The sequence below is a fragment of the Podarcis raffonei genome, chromosome 2 (genome assembly GCF_027172205.1).
Source record: "Podarcis raffonei isolate rPodRaf1 chromosome 2, rPodRaf1.pri, whole genome shotgun sequence".
Classification (NCBI taxonomy): Eukaryota; Metazoa; Chordata; class Lepidosauria; order Squamata; family Lacertidae; genus Podarcis; species Podarcis raffonei.
In genome coordinates, this window is record NC_070603.1 from 65390250 (window position 1) to 65411052 (window position 20803).

The window sequence follows — 20803 nt, forward strand, 5'->3', positions numbered from 1 at the left end:
AGCAGAGGCACTTGAATAAACCAGGAGGAGTCCAGGGAGAAAATCCTGGCAAAGCTCTAATCAACAAGAGAGTAAAATAGGAGACAACTAGAAAGAAACAGAGGGACTGTGTGATTTTGACAGGCCTTGTCGAACTCAGGGAGAGATTCAACTAAAACACCCACAAGTAAACTCTACTGCAGCTAGAGAGCCTTCTGGAGCATTTGTTACCTCACTAAAGATCATCCCATGCATCCCCTTGGCTTAATGCCAACAGAGTTATTAAATTACACAATGAATGATATCTGCTGTTGCACTTTCAGCAAGAATAGGAATGGGAGAGCTATTGCATTCAGGTCCTGCTTACCATAAGCATCTGGTGGGCCACTGTGTAGGCCCTAACGTTTTGGTCTGATCCAGCCAGCCTTTTTTTAAAAAAATGCTCTTCCATCTGCTTCGCCTCCTGCCAGTTCCTGGAAAGCAAAACATTCTGATTATCGGTTACCAATAAGGAGAGGCCACAGGGGGGCTCTTCTGTACACATGGGAGACTTCTGCTGTCTGCTACCTCCCTTTCCCCAAGGTAAGGTGTGTTTTTTTCCCTTGGAAAAGGGGGATGGCGTAGTGGCAGAGAAGAGGATGGGTTGCCCATGGGATTTTTAAGCTGAGCACTTGGAAGCATCCCTCAAGGTTTATGAGAATGATCAATATGTAAGTTCAAAATCCTGTTTTATTTTTTTAAGCTTATCAGGAGGGGGGAAAGAAGCATTACTGATACAGAATAGATGCTTGGATAGAAAACCAGCCATTCTGTTCTAGATATCTACAAACAGTGCTATTTTTTTCTAGAAAAAGAGGTGCCAGAACTCACCACGAACACCTCCCTTGTTCTCTTACAATGGCAATGGCACCCACCTGAGAGGTGCCGGAACTGAGTTCCGGCTTTAAAAAGCCCTATCACCATAATCTTCTAAAATAATATTTGCAAAGAACAAAGACTCCATGGATCATTGTTAATGTGTTGTGGGCTGCACTTGTCCCCTCTTTATAGTCCGCTTTTAAACAGACAAACAAACAAACAAGCCAGAAAAAGGGACACGACAGGGGTGCCCAATCTCTCCATTGCTTTTTATATCGGTCCTGGAGGTTTTGCTGAACATGATTAGAAGGGACCAGTTGGTTAAAGGTATACAGGTCGGAGCCAAACAGTACAAATTGAGAGCATTTGCAGATGATTTAGTACTGACATTACAGGAGCCAGAATCTAGTGCTAAGAATTTGGTCAAGTGGCAGGATTTAAACTGAACAAGTCAAAAACTAAGGTTTTAGAGAAAAATTTAACACCGATTGAAAGAGAGAGGTTTCAGAATGAGACAGGTTTAACCGTGGTCAAGAAAGTGAAATATTTGGGGATTAATATGACAGCAAAAAATGGGAACTTATTTAAAGCTAATTATGAAAAATGTTGGACGGAAGTGAAAAAAGATTTAGAAATTTGGTCAAATTTGAAGCTTTCCTTGTTGGGTCGAATTGCAGCTATAAAGATGAATGTTTTGCCTAGAATGTTGTTTTTGTTTCAAACATTGCAGATTGTGGACAAAATGGATTGTTTCAAGAAGTGGCAGAAAGATATTTCTAGATTTGTCTGGCAGGGCAAGAAGCCCAGAATAAAATTTAAGATATTAACTGATGCAAAGGAAAGAGGCGGATTTGCCCTGCCAGACTTTAAACTTTACTATGAATCAGCAGCATTCTGCTGGCTAAAAGATTGGCTGCTTCTTGAGAACACAGACATTTTGGACTTAGAAGGTTTTAACAATGTTTTTGGTTGGCATGCATATTTGTGGTACGACAAGGTTAAAGCACATAAAGCATTTAAAAACCATGTTGTCAGGAAAGCATTGTTTAATGTTTGGATAAGATACAAAGATTTATTGGAAAATAAAACCCCAAGGTGGTTGTCACCAATGGAAGCGAAGGCTCAGAAAAAGCTCAATATGGAGGCCAAATGGCCGAAATATTGGGAAATTTTGGAACAGGAGGGAGATAGACTAAAACTGCAGAGCTTTGAGAAATTAAAAAACAAAGTGCGAGATTGGCTACACTATTATCAGATAATGGAGGCATATAATTTGGACAAGAAAATCGGCTTCCAGGTGGAAAAATCAAAATTAGAAACAGAACTGTTAGAACCCAGAACTAAGATTTTGTCAAAGATGTATAACTTGCTGTTGAAATGGAATACTCAGGATGAAACGGTGAAATCTGCTATGATTAAATGGGCACAAGATGTTGGACATAACATTATGTTTGCTGACTGGGAACAGTTGTGGACCACAGGTATGAAATTTACGGCATGCAATGCCTTAAGAGAGAATATTATGAAAATGATATACAGGTGGTACATGACCCCAATCAAGCTTGCAAAAATATATCATTTGCCCGACAATAAATGTTGGAAATGTAAAGAAACTGAAGGTACATTCTTTCACCTTTGGTGGACGTGCCCAAGAATTAAGGCTTTCTGTGAAATGATCTACAATGAAATGAAAAAGGTATTTAAATATACTTTTCTGAAGAAACCAGAGGCCTTCCTTCTGGGCATTGTCGGCCAATTGGTGCCAAAGAAGGACAGAACGTTTTTTATGTATGCTACAACAGCAGCAAGAATACTTATTGCAAAGTATTGGAAGACACAAGAACTACCCACTTTGGAAGAATGGCAGATGAAAGTGATGGACTATATGGGATTGGCAGAAATGACTGGCAGAATCCGAGACCAGGGAGAAGAGTCGGTGGAAGAAGATTGGAAGAAATTTAAAGATTATCTACAGAAATATTGTATAATTAATGAGTGTTAGAATGATGTTGGATTGAAATTAAGTGGTTTCCAGCTGTAATGCTTTAAGAGAATATGAAAAAAAGGATCATAAATAGGTAATAATATAATGGTAAGGATTTGCTGAACTAACAATTTGGGGTGGAATACAAAAAAGGGAGGTATGAGGAGGTCCGGGAAACAAGTTAAAAGAAAACAAGTAATCGAAAATGTATGTGTGTTTTTCTTTCTTTTTTTCTCTTAAAAAGTTTTTTTATTCTGTATCTTTGTTATTCTGTTTTTTCTTTTTTATTTTATTGCAACATTTTAACAAATCTTAATAAATATCTTATAAAAAAACAAACAAACAAGCCAGCAAACAAACACAAAACTATTGTGCACATGATGTGGTCAGATTAGGTGTATCAAACACATTTGCAGCAAAGAAAGGAAATCTTACATTTAAATACCATATGGCCATTAGCAATAACCACACTTTAATATTCATATATATGCCTCTCGAGACTTGAGATGTGGAAACGTCGGAGGGTAAAGCAATCATTTTTCTATTGACAGAAGAGATGGGCTAGAGAGACGTTAATGTATACTTTGCATGTGGTATATATCTTTTCTCAACTGCATCCCATTTCATGAACAGATTCTCTATTGACATTGCACAGTCCCATTTATTCACAGTGATTTGGCAGGGCATCCAGGTCTCTGAAATGTGCTAGTTTAGTAGATGAGAAAATAAGACATTGTCGATTTGGAAGGATGAAGGGAGGGCTAGGTGGGAATTATCCCTTTTAAAAATCTCAGCTTTTGAAAGGTGTAAACATGAATGCTGATGAAAAGTTATATGCAGGGGGGATACACAGGGAGACGATTAGAAGTGGTAGAGAAGAGAAACTCTGCAGTTGTACTACAAGGCTTTAGGGACAAAACATGCCAGATAAGACAAACTAGATCTTACACACAATTTGCTTATATCCTGACTTGATATGGCCTCCTGACATTATGGCTTGGTCTATGCCAAGTAAGGTCAAGCTGTGGCTGATGAGCAGCATGTTATTCCCAAACACACTACAGTTTGTGAAGTGCACCCCAGAGGGCAGCACATTCGGTTCCCTTGCATAGGGCACAGGGGGCCAAGGGGGTGCCTTCCTGCTTCCTTCCCAAAGCCTGGTAAGTGCTGGGCTTTGGGGAGGAGTGTGAGGGAGGTGTGAAATGACCCCAGGGCACCCCATGTGGAGGACTATCTACTCTTTGGATCTAAAATCTAAATCGGGAGTTCCATAGTGATGTGAGGCTTAAGTGGATGAGAGACAGAAGTTCAACTCTTTCCCTAGAGCTTAGCATGAAAACAGACCCCCTTTTTCCTGCAGGATGACCACTTAGTAGAACAACTCTAAGCCTTGAAGAAAACTGGTCATTCCAGGCATACAATGACAAATGTAAATGCACACCCAGAATTTATGCAGTGCTTTAAATCCCACTGTGTGGACAACACAACTTCAGACATTGCATACGTAAAAATAAGATAATATCCCCAGGAATCTATAACAAGAACAAAGGCTATTCTTTTATGCTGGGAAAAGGGGAAATTGTCCCAAATGGGCTTTTGGTTTATTCATACTTAATTTATATGCTTCTAGACCGCTGTGGGTAAAACCTCAGTGCCTAGGACTTGCTGATCGTATGGTCAGTGGTTCGAATCCCCGCGGCGGGGTGAGCTCCCGTCGTTCGGTCCCAGCTCCTGCCCACCTAGCAGTTCGAAAGCACCCCTAAGTGCAAGTAGATAAATAGGTACCGCTTTATAGCGGGAAGGTAAACGGCGTTTCCGTGCGCTGCGCTGGTGCTGGCTCGCCAGAGCAGCTTCGTCACTCTGGCCACGTGACCCGGAAGTGTCTTTGGACAGCGCTGGCTCCTGGCCTCTTAAGCGAGATGAGCACGCAACCCCAGAGTCGGTCACGACTGGCCTGTACGGGCAGGGGTACCTTTACCTTTACCTTATAGACCATTGTTTACCACAAAGATACCAGGGCAGTATAGAAAGGTTAATAGAAATAAAGCAAACCTATCCAGTATAATACCATTAAGGAGAAAACAATGTAAATAAAAACACCGAAGGTGGCTAAAGGTATACATTTAAATGTCTGACACATTTTGAGCCCTCAAAGGCTTTCCTTCCAGCTCCTAAAAGCTGCCGGAAGAAAAGCTGGCTTGCTTCCTCCAGTGTCCAGAAAGCTCTTCTTGAGTAGCCATAGCAACCCAAAGTTACCCATCTCGTTCTCTCAGAGTTGTCTGATAGATCAGACGCTAGACTTCACATTTTAAATGCAACCACCAACCCGTGGTCATGTCTACAAGGCAGCTGAATGGCAATGCTGGGTTTTTAATAAACAACAGCAATAAAAGCACTTCAACCTCTGTTTGGCTCAAATCCCAGCTTGCTATTAATTTACTCATGAACTAAAAAGGTTCAGATGTGTTGTGTTATTGTGCACAGCAATGGCCTAAGCACGAGAAGTCTCCTTACTTTGGATTTTATAGCTGGCATTTATAGCACTTAACATTGATTTACTAAGATTCCTTCCAATAGGAACATATTTCAGGCTTTGCACTGAGGCAAAGGCTAAGAAAGGTGCCTAACTTAGTTTTTGGCTAGCTTAGTTTTAATAGTGACAATCTAATCCTATACCTGTCAATTCACTGTCTTTGGACTTACTTCCTAGTAAATGTGTATAGGCTTGCGGTCTGAAGCAGCAAAGTTCTGCCACTGCAAAATCACACAGAAAAGTCAAAACATATATATTTTTTAATGCAGCATTAGCACAAAGGGAAGCTTTGACAAATAATGTAGAGGTCTAATATTAACAGCCACTCTCAATACCCTTCTGTGGCATTTAACTATTAACAGAAATGCCTGAGTTCTAAATTGCACAGGGAGCCTTCATGAGTGGAGGACATTCCCCCCTTTAGAAGACAGTTCCATGCAGGCTTGTAAGGATGGGAAATGTGGCTTGCTGGAAAGAATGGGGCTTGCCAGTGCCTCATCATTTGGTTATCACCATGTGACATAAATGAACATCTGAATAGGGCTCATGATTGTCAGAAACGTAGGTAAGACCCATGACATTTCTCCCATATCTCATATTTAGATAATTTTGGTGCACTGATTGGATGCTAATGTGAAGACAAATGATGCATTCTTGCTTCTAGAAAGTTTAATTTGTGAAATAATTCTATGTCAATGAGATATTATGAGATATTTCTGTTTATATAGCCGCATACAGTACATTTTACTATTTACAAATCCAGATGATTACATAGCAACAAGAACTGTGAATACCTTCCTGTATTTGTGTTTTTGTACATATATGTGTGTGTGTACACACACACACACACACACAGATATAATAACACCATTGCTTCCAGTGATTCAAACGTTCAATGGAAGCATGCATTTTAATAGAGAAAAGGTTAATAGCTGTGTAGGGGGTTGCAAGAAATTACACATTGAAAGCCAGCATGTTGCCTCTTTTGTATTCAGCACCTTGAACACCTCAAAAAGCTTTGTGCAAGTCTCCCACCCCAGATTCCCCACCACATGCTGATTTGGGGACAATGTTCAACATTTTGAAAATCCCAGAGTAAAGAAAGCATGCAGAACACAAAGCATGCAATTGGTTTCCTCTTGGATGTTGTTTCCATTCAGATGAAACTGTCCTTTGACTCCCGCTTTTTTGAGCCAAGTTTATTGGTCCATCCAGCTTATTACTCTGACCTGCTCAGCTCTTTGCGGTGTCTCTGAAGTTCTTGGCTCTACCACCTCATACCCTTATTAAATGGAGAGATGCAAAGGATCAAACTCTAAGACCTTCTGCACTCCCTACTGCCCTTTGCCCATGCCTTCTCTCTTAAAGATTAGCATTTAATAAGACTGGTGTAGCAGAGTGAAGAAAATGATGGTTTCTGGGATACTCGCAACTCCTTTTTAAAACATATGCAGCCAAGAAATGGTTTGTTTTGAAGGCCACAAGAGACTATAGTGATAGAATCAAAAAAAGGCAGGGAGAGTGTGTTGCCTTCATACAACTGCCTATATCAAAGGTCGGGAATGCGAGGGCGGGGGGGGGAGAATCTATTTAACGTGTGAGAGAAATGTGAGTGAATTTGTGGGATGCTGTGAAGAGATGCACTATGACACCTCTGCCATCTCAGAGCACCACAAGGACAAATGTTTGCGAGGGGAGGCAAGTTACTCATAATTCGAGCAGACATTTGCACCTTGTGATCACAGTTCCACCAGCTTCTCTGATGCAGTTTCAGGTTTCTCCATCACCATTTGAGGGACTGCCCTCAGGCTGAGCATGCTAATAATAAACTACACATACACATACATACAAACCAGGCAGAGCTAGAGTCCTTGGCACTGCCTCTTGACCCTGCAGATATCAACAAGCTAGATTGCTCACATCACATTTCTACAAAATTCAGTTTTTCATAGAATTAATACAACAACACAATTGTGCATTGGCATTCAGCCCAGATAAAGAAGTGGTATATTGTAATGCACTCACTGTGAGCCTGCCCTTAAAAACTGTGTGCAGGCTGCATCCAGTATAGAGCCAATATCTACCCAGTGCCAATGGGAAAATATTATACTGTTGCTGTGAAATTCCAGCGGGACCCAGAACAAATAAACGTTTTCTTTCTTATTTAAATGCATATCCTCCAGCAATATATGATAATGCACTCACCATGTGCCTGCCCTTAAAAATTGTTTGAAGGCTACAATATAGTACAGAGCCAGTATCTACCCCATGCCAATGGGAATATATTAATCTGTTGCTCTGAAATTCCAGCTGGACTCGTAGCAAATGAATGTTTTCTTTATTATTTAAATGCATATCCTACAGCTTCAGTATTCAAATGTTCTCCGAGAGGCAGTAACATAATCAAAACGGTACAAGCAATTAAAAGCCAACAAAAACGGCAGAATAAATGGGGAATACATGAAGTTCTGGAGGTGGAATGAGTGGGGACAGTGACACAGAAGGCAGCGACTGCAATTCCACCTCCACACATCTCAAATGGTGCTTTCTTATACCAGTGCTCCTGGGGAAATGATTTTTAGTAATTTCAGTGGGTGAGATCCAACTTTAGTCATACTCAGAGAATACCCATTGAAATCCACAGACCTCAGTTACCCATTGATTTCAGTGGGTACGCTCTGATTATGACTAATGTTGGATGTTACCCAGTTTCTTTGTCCGTTGACTGGTTGGCAACTGTGAAATAGGCTGCTGGTCTAGATGGGTCTTTGGTCTGACCCAGAGGTAGTGACACCCACCTTAACATTTTATGAAAACCAATAGGATTTCTATAGAGGACATAACCACTTCTCTTCAAAGAATTAGAACGTTAGAACACATTTCTAAAACAGAGGAGGGCAGATATATGCTTAGGAGCAACAACCACCACAGCTGGTGGCAGTGCTCCAAACTCAGCTCCCAGCTTTCCTCACCCAAAATTCATCCTGGCGATCATGCTTCATTGATGCTTTAGCTCTAGCACTAGGCCTGGTGCTTATAAGGGGGGGAAGGATAGGAGAATTTACTATTTATTTAAGGAAAGTGCTCATTACAAGTTAATAAAGGGCTCTGGGCCCTCTTTACACATTTCAGAGTACAGTGGTACCTCAGGTTAAGTACTTAATTCATTCCGGAGGTCTGTTCTTAACCTGAAACTGTTCTTAACCTGAAGCACCACTTTAGCTAATGGGGTCTCCCACTGTTGCCACGCCGCCGGAGCACGATTTCTGTTCTCAACCTGAAGCAAAGTTCTTAACCTGAAGCACTATTTCTGGGTTAGTGGAGTATGTAACCTGAAGCGTATGTAACCTGAAGCGTATGTAACCTGAGGTACCACTGTAAAACAATTCATGAAGATTTGAGGCTGGTGACAAAGTTATAGAAGGTGTGGTTTTTTGTTTGGTTTTTTGATTGTGAGGAAATCACCAGCTCTCTTGCATTTATTTGAAGCCCCACCTAGAAATGTGGCAGCCCCTCTAGTCACAAGAGAGCTGACTACCGACTACAGCCCTGGCATAATAATGTTTCCAAATCTGATCAGAATGATGGGTTTTCTAGGAAATGATAAAGTAAATAGAAAGGTGCTGTGGAATAAAAAAAAACTGCTGCCATTGTGAAAGAAATGGAAGAAATAAAGAAAAGTGGTGCCAGATACAGGAGGTCTGTAACTAAGTGATAGAGCACCAGCATCTGGAGGCCAGGCTGTAAAAGACTCCTATTATGAAGCTAGTTTTAAAAGAATGTCATGCATGTATTTCTATGTTGTACAGAATATGCGGTTTAGAATAGTGAAAGAAAAGAACATAACATTATTTCTGCAATGAATTAGTGTCATGTTTTTCCACTTAAGATTGTCGGCTAAGTATGGTGTGTCTGCTACACTTGGAGCTTTTTGTATTTGGACAAAATCCTCATGCCTCAACTATTGTTAAAGAGGTGGTAAAACTGTCAGTCTGGAAGGAGAGCATTTTGACAGGATAAATAGCAACCTTCTCACATATATTTGCAACTGCTTATAAGTAGACCTGCAATGTTCTCTAACCATCTGGTTAAGGGGCAGACTCCTGCTAATAATATAACACCTGCAAATAATATAACAGAAACATAGGAAGGTGTCTCATACTGAGTCGGACAGTATGCTCCATCCAGCTCAATATTGTCTGCACGGGCTGGCAGAAGCTCACCAAGCTTTTGGATGAGAGTCTGACTATAGCATGAAGTCTCCTGTTTTCCTCTTCTCCTCTCCTGTGCTCCTCCTAAAACCAACCCTCTGAAGCAAGGGCAGGGGGGACGTCCCATTGCACAAGAAGAAGTCTTTGCACTGATGGGACATGGCAGCTGAATACTGTCTTGTATGCAAAGCAAATGCTCTAACACTGCACTACAACACTTGATATCTATTTGTTAATATTATTTTCTAGAGAAATGCTTTCAATAAAGAGTATTGTCATGAGTGTTGACCATGATACTAGCATCTTCTGACTTTCAAGCATTCTGACAGGCTACTTACTGGACGAGTTTGGATAAAGCTTTGTATTAGCCTCACACCTTTACTTCTTAACACCTGGGTACACCCCTTAGCTACCTGCTGGATTTGTGGGGTCAATGTGCTGATATGGTTTGTACCAGTCTAGGCAAGTTAGCTTTTGTTCGTTCCCCTTTTGTCTTCTAATTCCCAAACTAGTTCTTAATTGTGTTCTAAAGGTTGTGCTGCTGTTTTTAATTATTTTTTTAATTAACATACCCCACCTATTTCTTGCATGTTTACGGGGTAAGGTCTGCAGTACTGAATCCAGTTACTTGTCCTTTTGGTCAAATTGCTAGAGAGTAATTGAAAGCACCATCACTGCCTCCTACCTTAGGCTGCTGAGATGAAGAAAGCTTTGGAGGAAAATTAGGAGTGGAATTTTGTGAAAACAAATTCCAAAGCTGAGCAGGTGCTTAGAGGCATCTTGCCCCTAAATTCTAATAATATGCCCCTGATCCCTGACCCCTCACCCCTCACCCCTTCTTCCTGGTCAGTATTTTTGGTTGTGGGTGCTCAATCTCAGGGTTCTAGTGAAAAACAAAAACCCTAAAGTAGCTTCTATAGATTAAGTCTCCCCCCTTGATTTCAAATAATTTAACACAGTGCTTTTTTCTGGGGGGACGCAGGGGTACACATACCCCTAAACATTTTGTGAATCTAAGTTTGGCCTCATTGAGGGGCAGTATTTCAATATGAGTAAGAAAATGAGAGTACCCCTAAACATTTTTTTAAGAAAAAAAGCACTGATGTAACAATAATTCATTGCTCTTTATGAAATACAGGCATCTTGGGAGTAAACCAGAATTGTGAGGTGAGATAGAGGGGCTGGCAAATATCAACAAATAAGTGGGTGCAGCACACATACATTAGCCAAAAACTATTATTCTATCCTATACAGCAGCTAAGGTAGCCCTCCAGTTATTGTTGGACTACAGCCCCCAGCATCCTAATAGGCAAGTGCACTGGGGTTGATGAGAGTTTGAGTCCAACAACATCTGGAAGGCCACGGGCTACTTACTCCTGTTATACTGCAAACTTGTAACTATTATATGCTTCATACCATCGTTTAATTTATATGTTACAGGCTTCTGTAGTACTCCATTTTAAATTACTTTTTAGTTAGGTCTTAAATGCAAAGAAGAAAAGGTTTATTGGAGCCATTCAGAAATAAAAAGGATGCTTGCTCTTTTTTTTAAAAAAAATGCTTTCTTCAAGGAAAAGCAATGTTTAAATTGTGTTATCTCTTATCCTAGTTACCGCTTTAAATAAAACACAGTCAGTATTCAGTGACTAATAGACATCTAATTAAATAGTACAATGTCCAAGTAACCTGTTCCATTAAACAAATAAGAATTACTCCCACAGCATCTTTTTGTTTTTCCCCCACAGGATTACTATTACTGACATTTAATATGAATTGCAAACTACCGTAGTTATGGGAGTATAACATGTTACCTCCTCAACAATGAATTTAATTTAACTAATTGAGATATTGCAAGGAAGATTACTGCAGTGGTTTAAGTTGAGATAGATTATTAAGAAAGCCAGAGAGTTCTCCATATTGTTCTGTTGAGTTATCTAATCCACAGGCAGTCCTTTCTGCAAATAATCTAATGGGCTTCAACCATTTGAAAAGACAGAACTCTGAGTTCTTTGCTGCTGCAATCTGTTTCAGAGGCTGGGATTAACAATTAGCTGAGAACAGCGTAGGAGGCGTGCTGAATGCTAATGACTGATACAGTGTTGAAGAAGGTAGAGAGATTGAAACGATGTGAGTGTTATAGAAGCAACTATAATTAATGTGTTTAGTGGCATCATAGTCTGCTGTATAAGGTATGTGGACCAGAAGACATAAAATAGCTTCAATTGATGGATTATTATTTTTTGTTTAGTTGTACCAACAATATTTCTTTAACAGGACTACTGACAGTGGGTTACACATGTACCAGACCCCGTCAGCTTTCTTTTTTTTAAAAAAAAGTACAGGAAACTTGCATCTTACACTTATTTAACTTATGCAATCACAGCTTTGTGCAGGTGGGTAGGTGGGGGGGGATAAACAAATAAATGGAGAGCAAAGGAAACCCACTCTCTGTTTATTCCCCCAACCACCTGCACAAAGTTATGATTGTGGGATTACCTGTTTTAGGGAAGGCAGTGTGAGGGCGCTGGCAGTATCCCAGAGCCCTCACACTGCCTTCCCTCAAAACAGGAGTGCTTAATGGGTTTGAGGAAGGCTGCAGGAGGGCTCTGGGATCCAGCCAGAGCCCTTGCACCACCATCTCAAAGTTGGGAAAGCAGACTTCCATCTAGCTTTACATTTTATGTGTAAAAAACCCGAACCCTAGTATAAGATGTGAGTTGCCTGTGTGTCAATTGACATCTATAAAGAAAGTTGGAAAGCAAAATGTGGAGGTAACTGTCTAAGGCTTCGGCAGGCAGCAATGTTGTAAAGGATTCTAAATCATTGTTGCTAAGCTCTCAGAGGAAGGAATGCTGATTAGCCACTCTCAGGAGGGAGGTCTCCCAGAGCAGCAGAAAAAAATTAAGAGAAGCTGGTTGTTTTTGCTGAATAGAGGAAAGTCTACCTACTGCATATACTGAGATATGTTTCCTTAAGCATTCCTTTGAATCCACATTATTTCATTCAAGTGTGCTTTATTTACAGTATAAAGTACAAAATCTGTGCCATTCCACATGTGCAGTGGGCCACTGTTTCCTTATCTGCACATCTATGGCAGGGAATGAGCTTCCATGCAAAGAGCTCAAGTATGATTTTCAGGCAAGATTGATTTCATACCTCTTATTTAGAAATTAAGCCACACCACACGGCATAAGCTTTTGAATTTGTGTCTTCACTTGCACACCCTTTGCCCAAAAAACTAAACATGCAAAAATGTTTCAGGGTTTTTAATTAGTTAAAGATGGGTGGATGAGGAAGTACTAACTGAGGGGAGAGCATAGCAACAACAGAGTGTGACTACATCCTACTGAGCACAACCCATAAGCATGGATGAGAAACACTGTGGTAGAGTTCAACTGAAAGTGCACCAACATCCACAAAAGGACACATGGATCTATATGATTCATGTGTGTTTTAAGACAGTCACATTTTTACATATTGTTATCCAACAGAGCGGTTCCATATGTATAACAGGAATGGGGGTGGGGGTGTCACCTATGGTTTTATTTCCTATATGCGTATTCATGTAATGTGAGAAGCAGCACTCAGATGCAATTTCTTACCACTCCCAACAGCATACATCACATCTAAGAAATTTAATGTGATTATCTTGAGACTCAACAGGAAGAAAAAGGAGCAGTATTGACCTACTTAACAATTCCTCAAAAGTAACATCTGCTAATTAAAGTACTTTGGGAGCTTATAACTGGTTTGCTGGAAGTCTGGTTTGCTGCAATGCGCTCTATGTGGGGCTTCCCTTGTGCTTGATCCGGAAGCTGCAGTTAGTGCAGATTGCTGCAGAGACCTGCATGGTTGCCAATTTGCTACCAGGCCAAGTTCAAGGTATTACTGTTAATACATAAAGCCCTTAACAACTTGGGAGCAATTTACCAGCAAGATCACCAGACCACTCAACCACTTTGTTCTACAGAACCAGCAATTACAGGTGCCACGTGGTATTCGTTCCACATGTGTGCAGGCAGACCCTTTCACTACACTCTTTTCAGTGCCTGCTAAAAACACTTGTTTAGACAAGCCAACCCAGATATTTAGAATATTGACATGTGTTTTAATCTGTTTTTAATTTATCAATGATCTTAATATTTTGAATGTTTTCAATAGTTGCTTTAGCTGCTTTTTACTGATAATTTTATTCTTTTGGGCTCTTTATAAACTGCTTTCAGGGTTGGGGGTTTTTTTAACAATCAAACAGTGAATAAATTTTATGAAGTAAATAAAATAAACTAGCACTCATAATCGTCCAGTATCTTTAATGGAATGCCTTAGTTGGCAACAGGTGTTTAGCTGTGCTGGTATCTTCAACCTTCTCAGACCCAGAACCCAAACATGCAATTGGGAACCCATTTCTTAATCTTTTAACATATATTCACATGTTGGAAATGCTTCTGTTGTGACCCACCTTGGTTCAGGATACAACCCATTAGTGGATTCCTACCAGTAAACTATGTGTGTCAAAAAAAGAAGAGCCACCATATTTTCTTCTAAGATACTCCATTAAATATATGCAACAGTCCCTTTTGCACTCTCTGAAAAAATTGGGAACACTATCTTGGAAAGTGGTATGGTGAAGGCTCAGGAGTATAGTCTGTTGAGGAGTTGTTTTTTAGCGGATTATTATTTTGTATTTGTCCCAATAGCTTTTCCATATTTGCTGTGAGGGAGATACCCAGTCAAGTTAACTTGTTAATCAGAAGACATGAAGCCTGAATGTGCACGGGAAACTGAGGAGCTAGGAAAAAGAAAGATAGGAAACTGCCTTATTCCAGGTCAGCATTATCTGTTCTTGTCTTGCAGGAGCTGTCCATGGTCTCAGTCAGTGGAGGTCTCTTACAGTCTCTGTTCCTTGGTGCTAGGGACTGAATCTGTAGCCTTCTGTGTGTGAAATGTAATCTGCGTCACTGACCTATGCTCTCTCTCCCATTTGAATTATGTTGGTATGTTTTTGGCTGGGGGTCCATGAGTATATTTGCAGCCAGAAGTTATCCTTGAAGAAATGCAGCATTAGTCTACTCGTGTTAGTTCTTGAAGAATATACAGGACAGCTGCTTGAAGAGGCATGAAATTGATCCCTGCCAGTATGGTTTTGATTGAGGGGTGGGATAATTTTCAGGCCAGAAATCTTACAACGATTCAGATTATTGTAAGAGTGGAAACTATTACTTACTTTTCCTCTTCTATATTCCCATACCACGAGCTCTGTTAGCTGATGGCGCTTAATATTCATGGCAACTTGTTTCATGGTGTGTTTTTAGATACCTTCTTCAGGTTTCCTCTTCAGAATTCCTAAAACAAACCAGAGTTATTACGTCTTCACTTCTTACATTTCTTTCAATTGGGGTGGAAGAATATAATTCCCCATAGCTATACTTTGGCCAGCTCTAGAAGATGTGTGTGTAAATACACATACAAACACATACATACAAAAAAGGAGGTCCATTTGGAATTAGTAAACTAAATGAACCACCTAGCTAGTGACAAAAACCCAAGCAAAATGAGCAAGACATCAAAGTAGGCTTTGTATAAGACCAAACCCCTTTCTTTGATAGTATTCTTCACACAGGGGAATGTAAGTCTGGATGATAAATCAAGGAGAACTAATTCAGTCCCTCCCCCCCCCAAGTTTCCCACCCATGTTCACCACTAATGTTAAAGCCAAGGGCTTGGTCAGAGGAGGAAAGGCTCTCAGCGCTAGCACCTAAGAATTTGATTTAGAATAATTGGAATGTACCATAAGCATGAGTGAAGTTAAATGAGCTTGACAGTATATAAGCCTGAGGTTTAGCACTCAAGATATGCTGCTGTCCCCCACCATGCACTTTTCCCCCAGAAAATTTGTAGCTATCAGCCTTCAAGCACTCCCATGGTCTCTTTCAAGTACTCTCCTGAGGAGATGATTGACAAGAGACCACGTCCTGCATAGCAGCAATGGGAAATATTGAAATTATATTCAAAGAAAGCTAGGCCTATCTGACATTTTGAAACCTTGGTTTCAGTTATGTAAAAATGCCTGTTTTCAGCCATTCTGCATTCTTACACACAGCCAAAAATATATGACCAAACTATCACGGTGTGAGTGTTCACTCACTCCCAGTCAGACTTGGTTGTCTGAATAACAAGTGATTTTTTTTAAACCAAATTTCAGGGGCAGGGATGGCATATTTGAATTACAGTTTGGACGGATAAAAGCTGATGGGTGTAGCACAAGTCATGCAATCAGTTATACGTTATATCTGGAAACTGATTGTGTGATTTTAGCCTACATGGCCCAGTTGGTGTCATTTGAATTGCTCCATGGCTCTGAATTAGATTAATATATAGCTCTTAGTAAACCTAGATCATTGGCTTACAAAGTGCAATGGAAATAACAAATTAATAGAGAATGTCAGCCAATGGCTACCAGTCATGATGGCTATATAACCTCCAGTATCTGAGGGAGGGAGTTTTCCTTGCATAATGGAATGCTTCCCCCTATGTCTCCCCTGCATATCCCCTCTGTGGGTGAATGTTTTTAATGTATTTCTCTTTACTCTTTGTTTTAAATGAATCTACAGTATATGGGGTTTATTGTCTATTTGCTTGGTTGTTAAGTCGCTTTGAGTTGCCTTGGGCAATATAGAGCAAGAGACAAATTTAATAAATAAATGAATCTGCTCTAGGGATTCCTTAGTTTGGAAAGCATGAGGCACATATAGGGACAGGAGAAGAGGAAAATCCAGTTGTATGAGCAGAAATCCTTGTGAGGATGGGACTCTGTAGCTGAATACTGTCCAGAGGCAGTACGCTTCTGCATACCAATGCTGCGATTTGTGAACCCTCTTTGTGGGCTTCCTATAGACTGACTGGCTTCTGTGAGAACAAATGCCTTCAGCCTGATCTACCAGGGCTCCTTTTATGCTATGTTCTTTAAATATACAGTGGTACCTCAGGTTACATACACTTCAGGTTACACACTCTGCTAACCCAGAAATAGTGCTTCAGGTTAAGAACTTTGCTTCAGGATAAGAACAGAAATTGGGCTCCGGCGGCGCGGCAGCAACAGGAGGCCTCATTAGCTAAAGTGGTGCTTCAGATTAAGAACAGTTTCAGGTTAAGAACAGACCTCCGGAATGAATTAAGTACTTAACCTGAGGTACCACTGTATTGTGTTGTTGTGTGGTAAGGTGTTATATATATATGATTCATTAATAAAAACCCAGTTTACTGTTTGAGGTAACATTAATGGTAATAACTCTTCTTTCAGCTTTTCAATGCTTCCTTTATGTTTCTTCCATAAAAACATTAGAATTCTGAATGAGACCAAAGGCTATCTAGCCCAGTATTCTTCAATGAGTTGATCATTCAGTATTTCTTGGCCTGGAAAAGTGAAGTCTGTTTCATTTACTCACATGTCCTTAAAGATAAATCAGCTTCAAACACACAGACTACTAAGGAAGCCACTGCAAAGTGGTAGGATAAACTGACATTTTAGAGCTTTATTGGATGGCCGAATGTTGATTTTATCATGAACTTTTTAAAGCAAAATTCAGGTTTTGAAATATGAGGCTTTAATGTGAATAGACAGGATTCCAGTCCTAACTTAGATGTTTTGATAACTACTAATTCTCCATGAAAGAAAAAAGTGCTCGCGTAGATCTGTACAGTTTGTTGCTATGATAAACTAACACCTCTTCTCAGTGAACTGTAAGTTTCCACTGGCTGTCAGAAGCATGTTGCTTTCATAAATGTTTATTATGTTGACTTCTTAGAACCATTTTTACCCAGTCCCTATGTGTTATATGTCACAGGATGATAGAGTCAGGCAACTCATAACACCACCCTTTTTTCCCTTTGCTTGAGTGAGTGTGTTGAATGCAACTGAAACCTGATACACAGCACACGCTATGACTAATATTCCACATGTGCAGGAATTCAATCTTTCCAGATAGAAATCTCTCTCCTCTCTCTTCCCTGCACACACTTTGGGGGTTCTCCTGACCCCTACCAACCCAAGAACCATTTTTTTGGGGGGGGAGTTAGTCTGCTTGCATAGGGCTTACACTGATGTGGTTCATTAGGGGAGTCCTGCCCCCTGCTTTTTAAACCTAAGTTCCTCTGTTAAGTATTTGAGAAACCATCACTCCAGGCCTTTTAATCTCACATGAGAGCACAGACCTGCTGTTTCCAAAATAAATCATATAGAATGGACAGAAGTTATATTCTATTAGTCAATGGGCCAGCAAGTTATCAACAAATGCACACTCATGATCTCTGATGAGTTCAGATCCAGAACAGACTTCCAACTCTTTGTTCCTCCATGCTGTTTTTTTAAAAAACATGTTTTGTTGGTTTCACACTTAAAACAGAATTACATAATAACAACAAATAAAACTCACTACCACCCTCCCCTCCCAGAGTGAGGTTTTGCCTCTATGTAAGTTCTAAGTAACAAATTGAAAGTGTCGTTCCACAGTGCTCCATGTGTTTTTGGTGAAGGCAACTATGTGCAGTGGATTGCACATACTGCATATTGCATGGGGGGGGCGTGTCCATCAAATTGTCAGTTGTCCTCAAGTTGGAAGGTGACTGTCTGTAGTGGGAAGCCTCCCTGCATATTTCTAAACCAAGATAATTCCTGAATAGGCTAAACTTTCTTGATTACTTCAGACCTTGAGGCTTTCATTCAATGAGATGTGGAGTAGTTTTGAATCATACATATACTTGCAAAGATAAAATGAAAATGAGTCTAATCTTTTTGCTGCCTCTCTGACTGACTTCTACCCCCCTCCCCCCCTTCTTAGTCTGTTCACAGTTTTCCAAGGGTGTCTACGCTATCTTTGGCTTTTATGAGAGGAGGACTGTCAACATGCTCACATCCTTCTGTGGGGCACTCCACGTCTGCTTTGTAACACCCAGCTTCCCTGTCGACACATCCAATCAATTTGTTCTTCAGCTGCGCCCAGAACTACAGGATGCCCTCATCAGTGTTATAGAATATTACAAGTGCCAGAAATTTATGTATATTTATGACGCTGACCGGGGTGAGTCTGAGTGAAGTGTGACACACAGCAGGATTGGTGAGGGAGGGGGAGTAGGGAAGAAGACTCCTTGTTAGTCATAGAATGCACCAAGGCCATCGGATCAAATTTCATTTCCCCCATAATTGTACTTGTTTGTGTAATTATTTTAGTCATTTCTTCCTTTTTTAACCAATTTTCACTTCACAAAGCGTTATACATAACATTATTAAAACAGTGAGCACCAGTGACAATTATACAATAAAATAAAAAATACAAATGGGGCAAAAAATAATAATAATACCTTTTTAAAAGCCCATTTCAGCATCTTCTCCCATCCCGTCAGGGCAAGAACCACTGGTGGCAGTTGGGTGGGGAGGCCCATCTCTGGGAGCAGAATATTGGCAGCTCACTAAGCATCTTTACTAGCCTGAGTTAGGCAAGTCACCATGAAACGGCTTCAGCATCAGTCCTCTCCAAACCTGCAGTATGGGAACAACAATACTAGCCTATCTTACAGGTTTGCTGAAAAGTATGTGACATGAGTCATTGCTTTCCCTTCAGTATATAAGTGGGGCTTTTTTTTTAAGGCCTGTAATTCCCTCAGATGGAAAACTTGAGAGGTTCTCACAACAGGGAGGCCACACTTTATCAGATATTATTCTTATTATTCTTATTCTTATTCTTATTATTATTATTAATACCCCACCCATCTGGCTGGGTTTCCCCAGCCACTTTGGGTGGCTCCCAACCGAATATACTATGCTTACAGAACCCCTCACAATTCTGTTCCTATATTAATGGAGTTAACTTGACTCACTTTATCAGTGCATTCTTTGGTGTCGGTTTGTGGGTCTGGTATGCTAAAGAGTCCATCTGTCTTTAGAATTTAAGGTCAGTTCCTTTCAGTCATGTATTGAGCCTTGCCCATGGCCACAACCCTGCAGTGGAGAAGAACAGAACCTGTACACTCCTCAGCTGGCGTCGTCTCACATAAATGTTTGAAACTTCAATCAAGCTGTATATATAAATGTTACATATTAAATTGCCCTGAAGCTTATAGATATACAGCCATACCTTGGTTCTCAAATGTAATTTGTTCCGGAAATCCATTCAACTTCCAAAAACGTTTGAAAACCAAGGCGCAGCTTCCGATTGGCTGCAGGAGCTTCCTGTACTCAATCGGAAGCCGCTTAAGCCGTGTTGGACATTTGGCTTCCAAAAAATATTTGCAAACTCATTTCTGGGTTTGTGGCTGTCGGGAGCCAAAATGTATGAGTGCCAAGGCATCCCAGAATTAAGGTACGACTGTAGTGGTAGACTGTACTTCCAAATAAATCATTTACAATGGCCACAATATTACTGACATTTGTACAAGGAAAGCCATTTAGAAGAACTAACCCTGGGATTCATAGATTTGATATACTGTGCATGGTGGTTTTGATATAAGTCACACTGGAAATGTTCTGCCTTAAAAGGTGGCATATGAATTTTTTTTGGGAGGGGAATGATTTATTTCTTCTTTCCCTCCCTCATCTCATCCCATCTCAGGTTTGTCAGTACTTCAGAAAGTGTTGGATACAGCTGCAGAAAAAAACTGGCAGGTGACAGCTGTTAATATAATGACAACAACAGAAGAAGAGTACAAGTCACTGTTCCAGAACCTGGAGAAGAAGAAGGAGCGGGTGGTGGTGGTGGACTGTGAATCAGAACGGCTCAATGCTATCTTGGGCAAGGTGAGTGCCAATATTAAGTGCTGCTGAGACAGAAAAAACAAGAAGGTGTCTTATGGCACCCAAAAGGCTACCATATTTATTACAGGGAAGTGGGTTTTAATCCACAAACATTTATGTCAGAATAAACATGTTACCCTTTTAAGACACTTTATAGTTTTCCCCCCCTACTGCAGACTAGCAGGCTCTGAATGTTTTCCTGAGTCAATAAAATTTATTTGAAGGAATTTAATAAGTAGATATTTGTATGGGATTTTCTTTGTTGATTTGCTAATACTTTTATTCTAAGCCATTGGGGGGGGGGCTCTTTAGGACTGCAACATATGACATGATATAGTCTCTCCATAAGATGGCTTTTTTTAAAAAAGGGATATCTCAATAATTAAGTTCTATTTAATCCAATACATTTTGCAACCTTAAATTCTGCTAGAGTCCACTAAATTTCCAGAAGT

At 40.3% G+C, this 20803-nt stretch overlaps 1 protein-coding gene across 9 annotated transcripts in view; it reads left to right on the forward strand.

Moving 5' to 3' along the window:
- The window catches only part of GRIA1 (glutamate ionotropic receptor AMPA type subunit 1), a 193284-nt gene that overhangs the window by 85212 nt on the left and 87269 nt on the right, over positions 1-20803 (forward strand). For all 9 annotated transcript variants that reach the window (XR_008328948.1, XM_053377073.1, XM_053377072.1 and 6 more), the window contains exons 3-4: positions 18403-18642; positions 20170-20354. Coding sequence is in view for 8 of the 9 variants with exons in the window: in XM_053377073.1 (XP_053233048.1) it covers positions 18403-18642; positions 20170-20354 (425 nt within the window). In the remaining variant the exon portion in view is untranslated. The remainder of the gene's footprint in view (positions 1-18402; positions 18643-20169; positions 20355-20803) is intronic.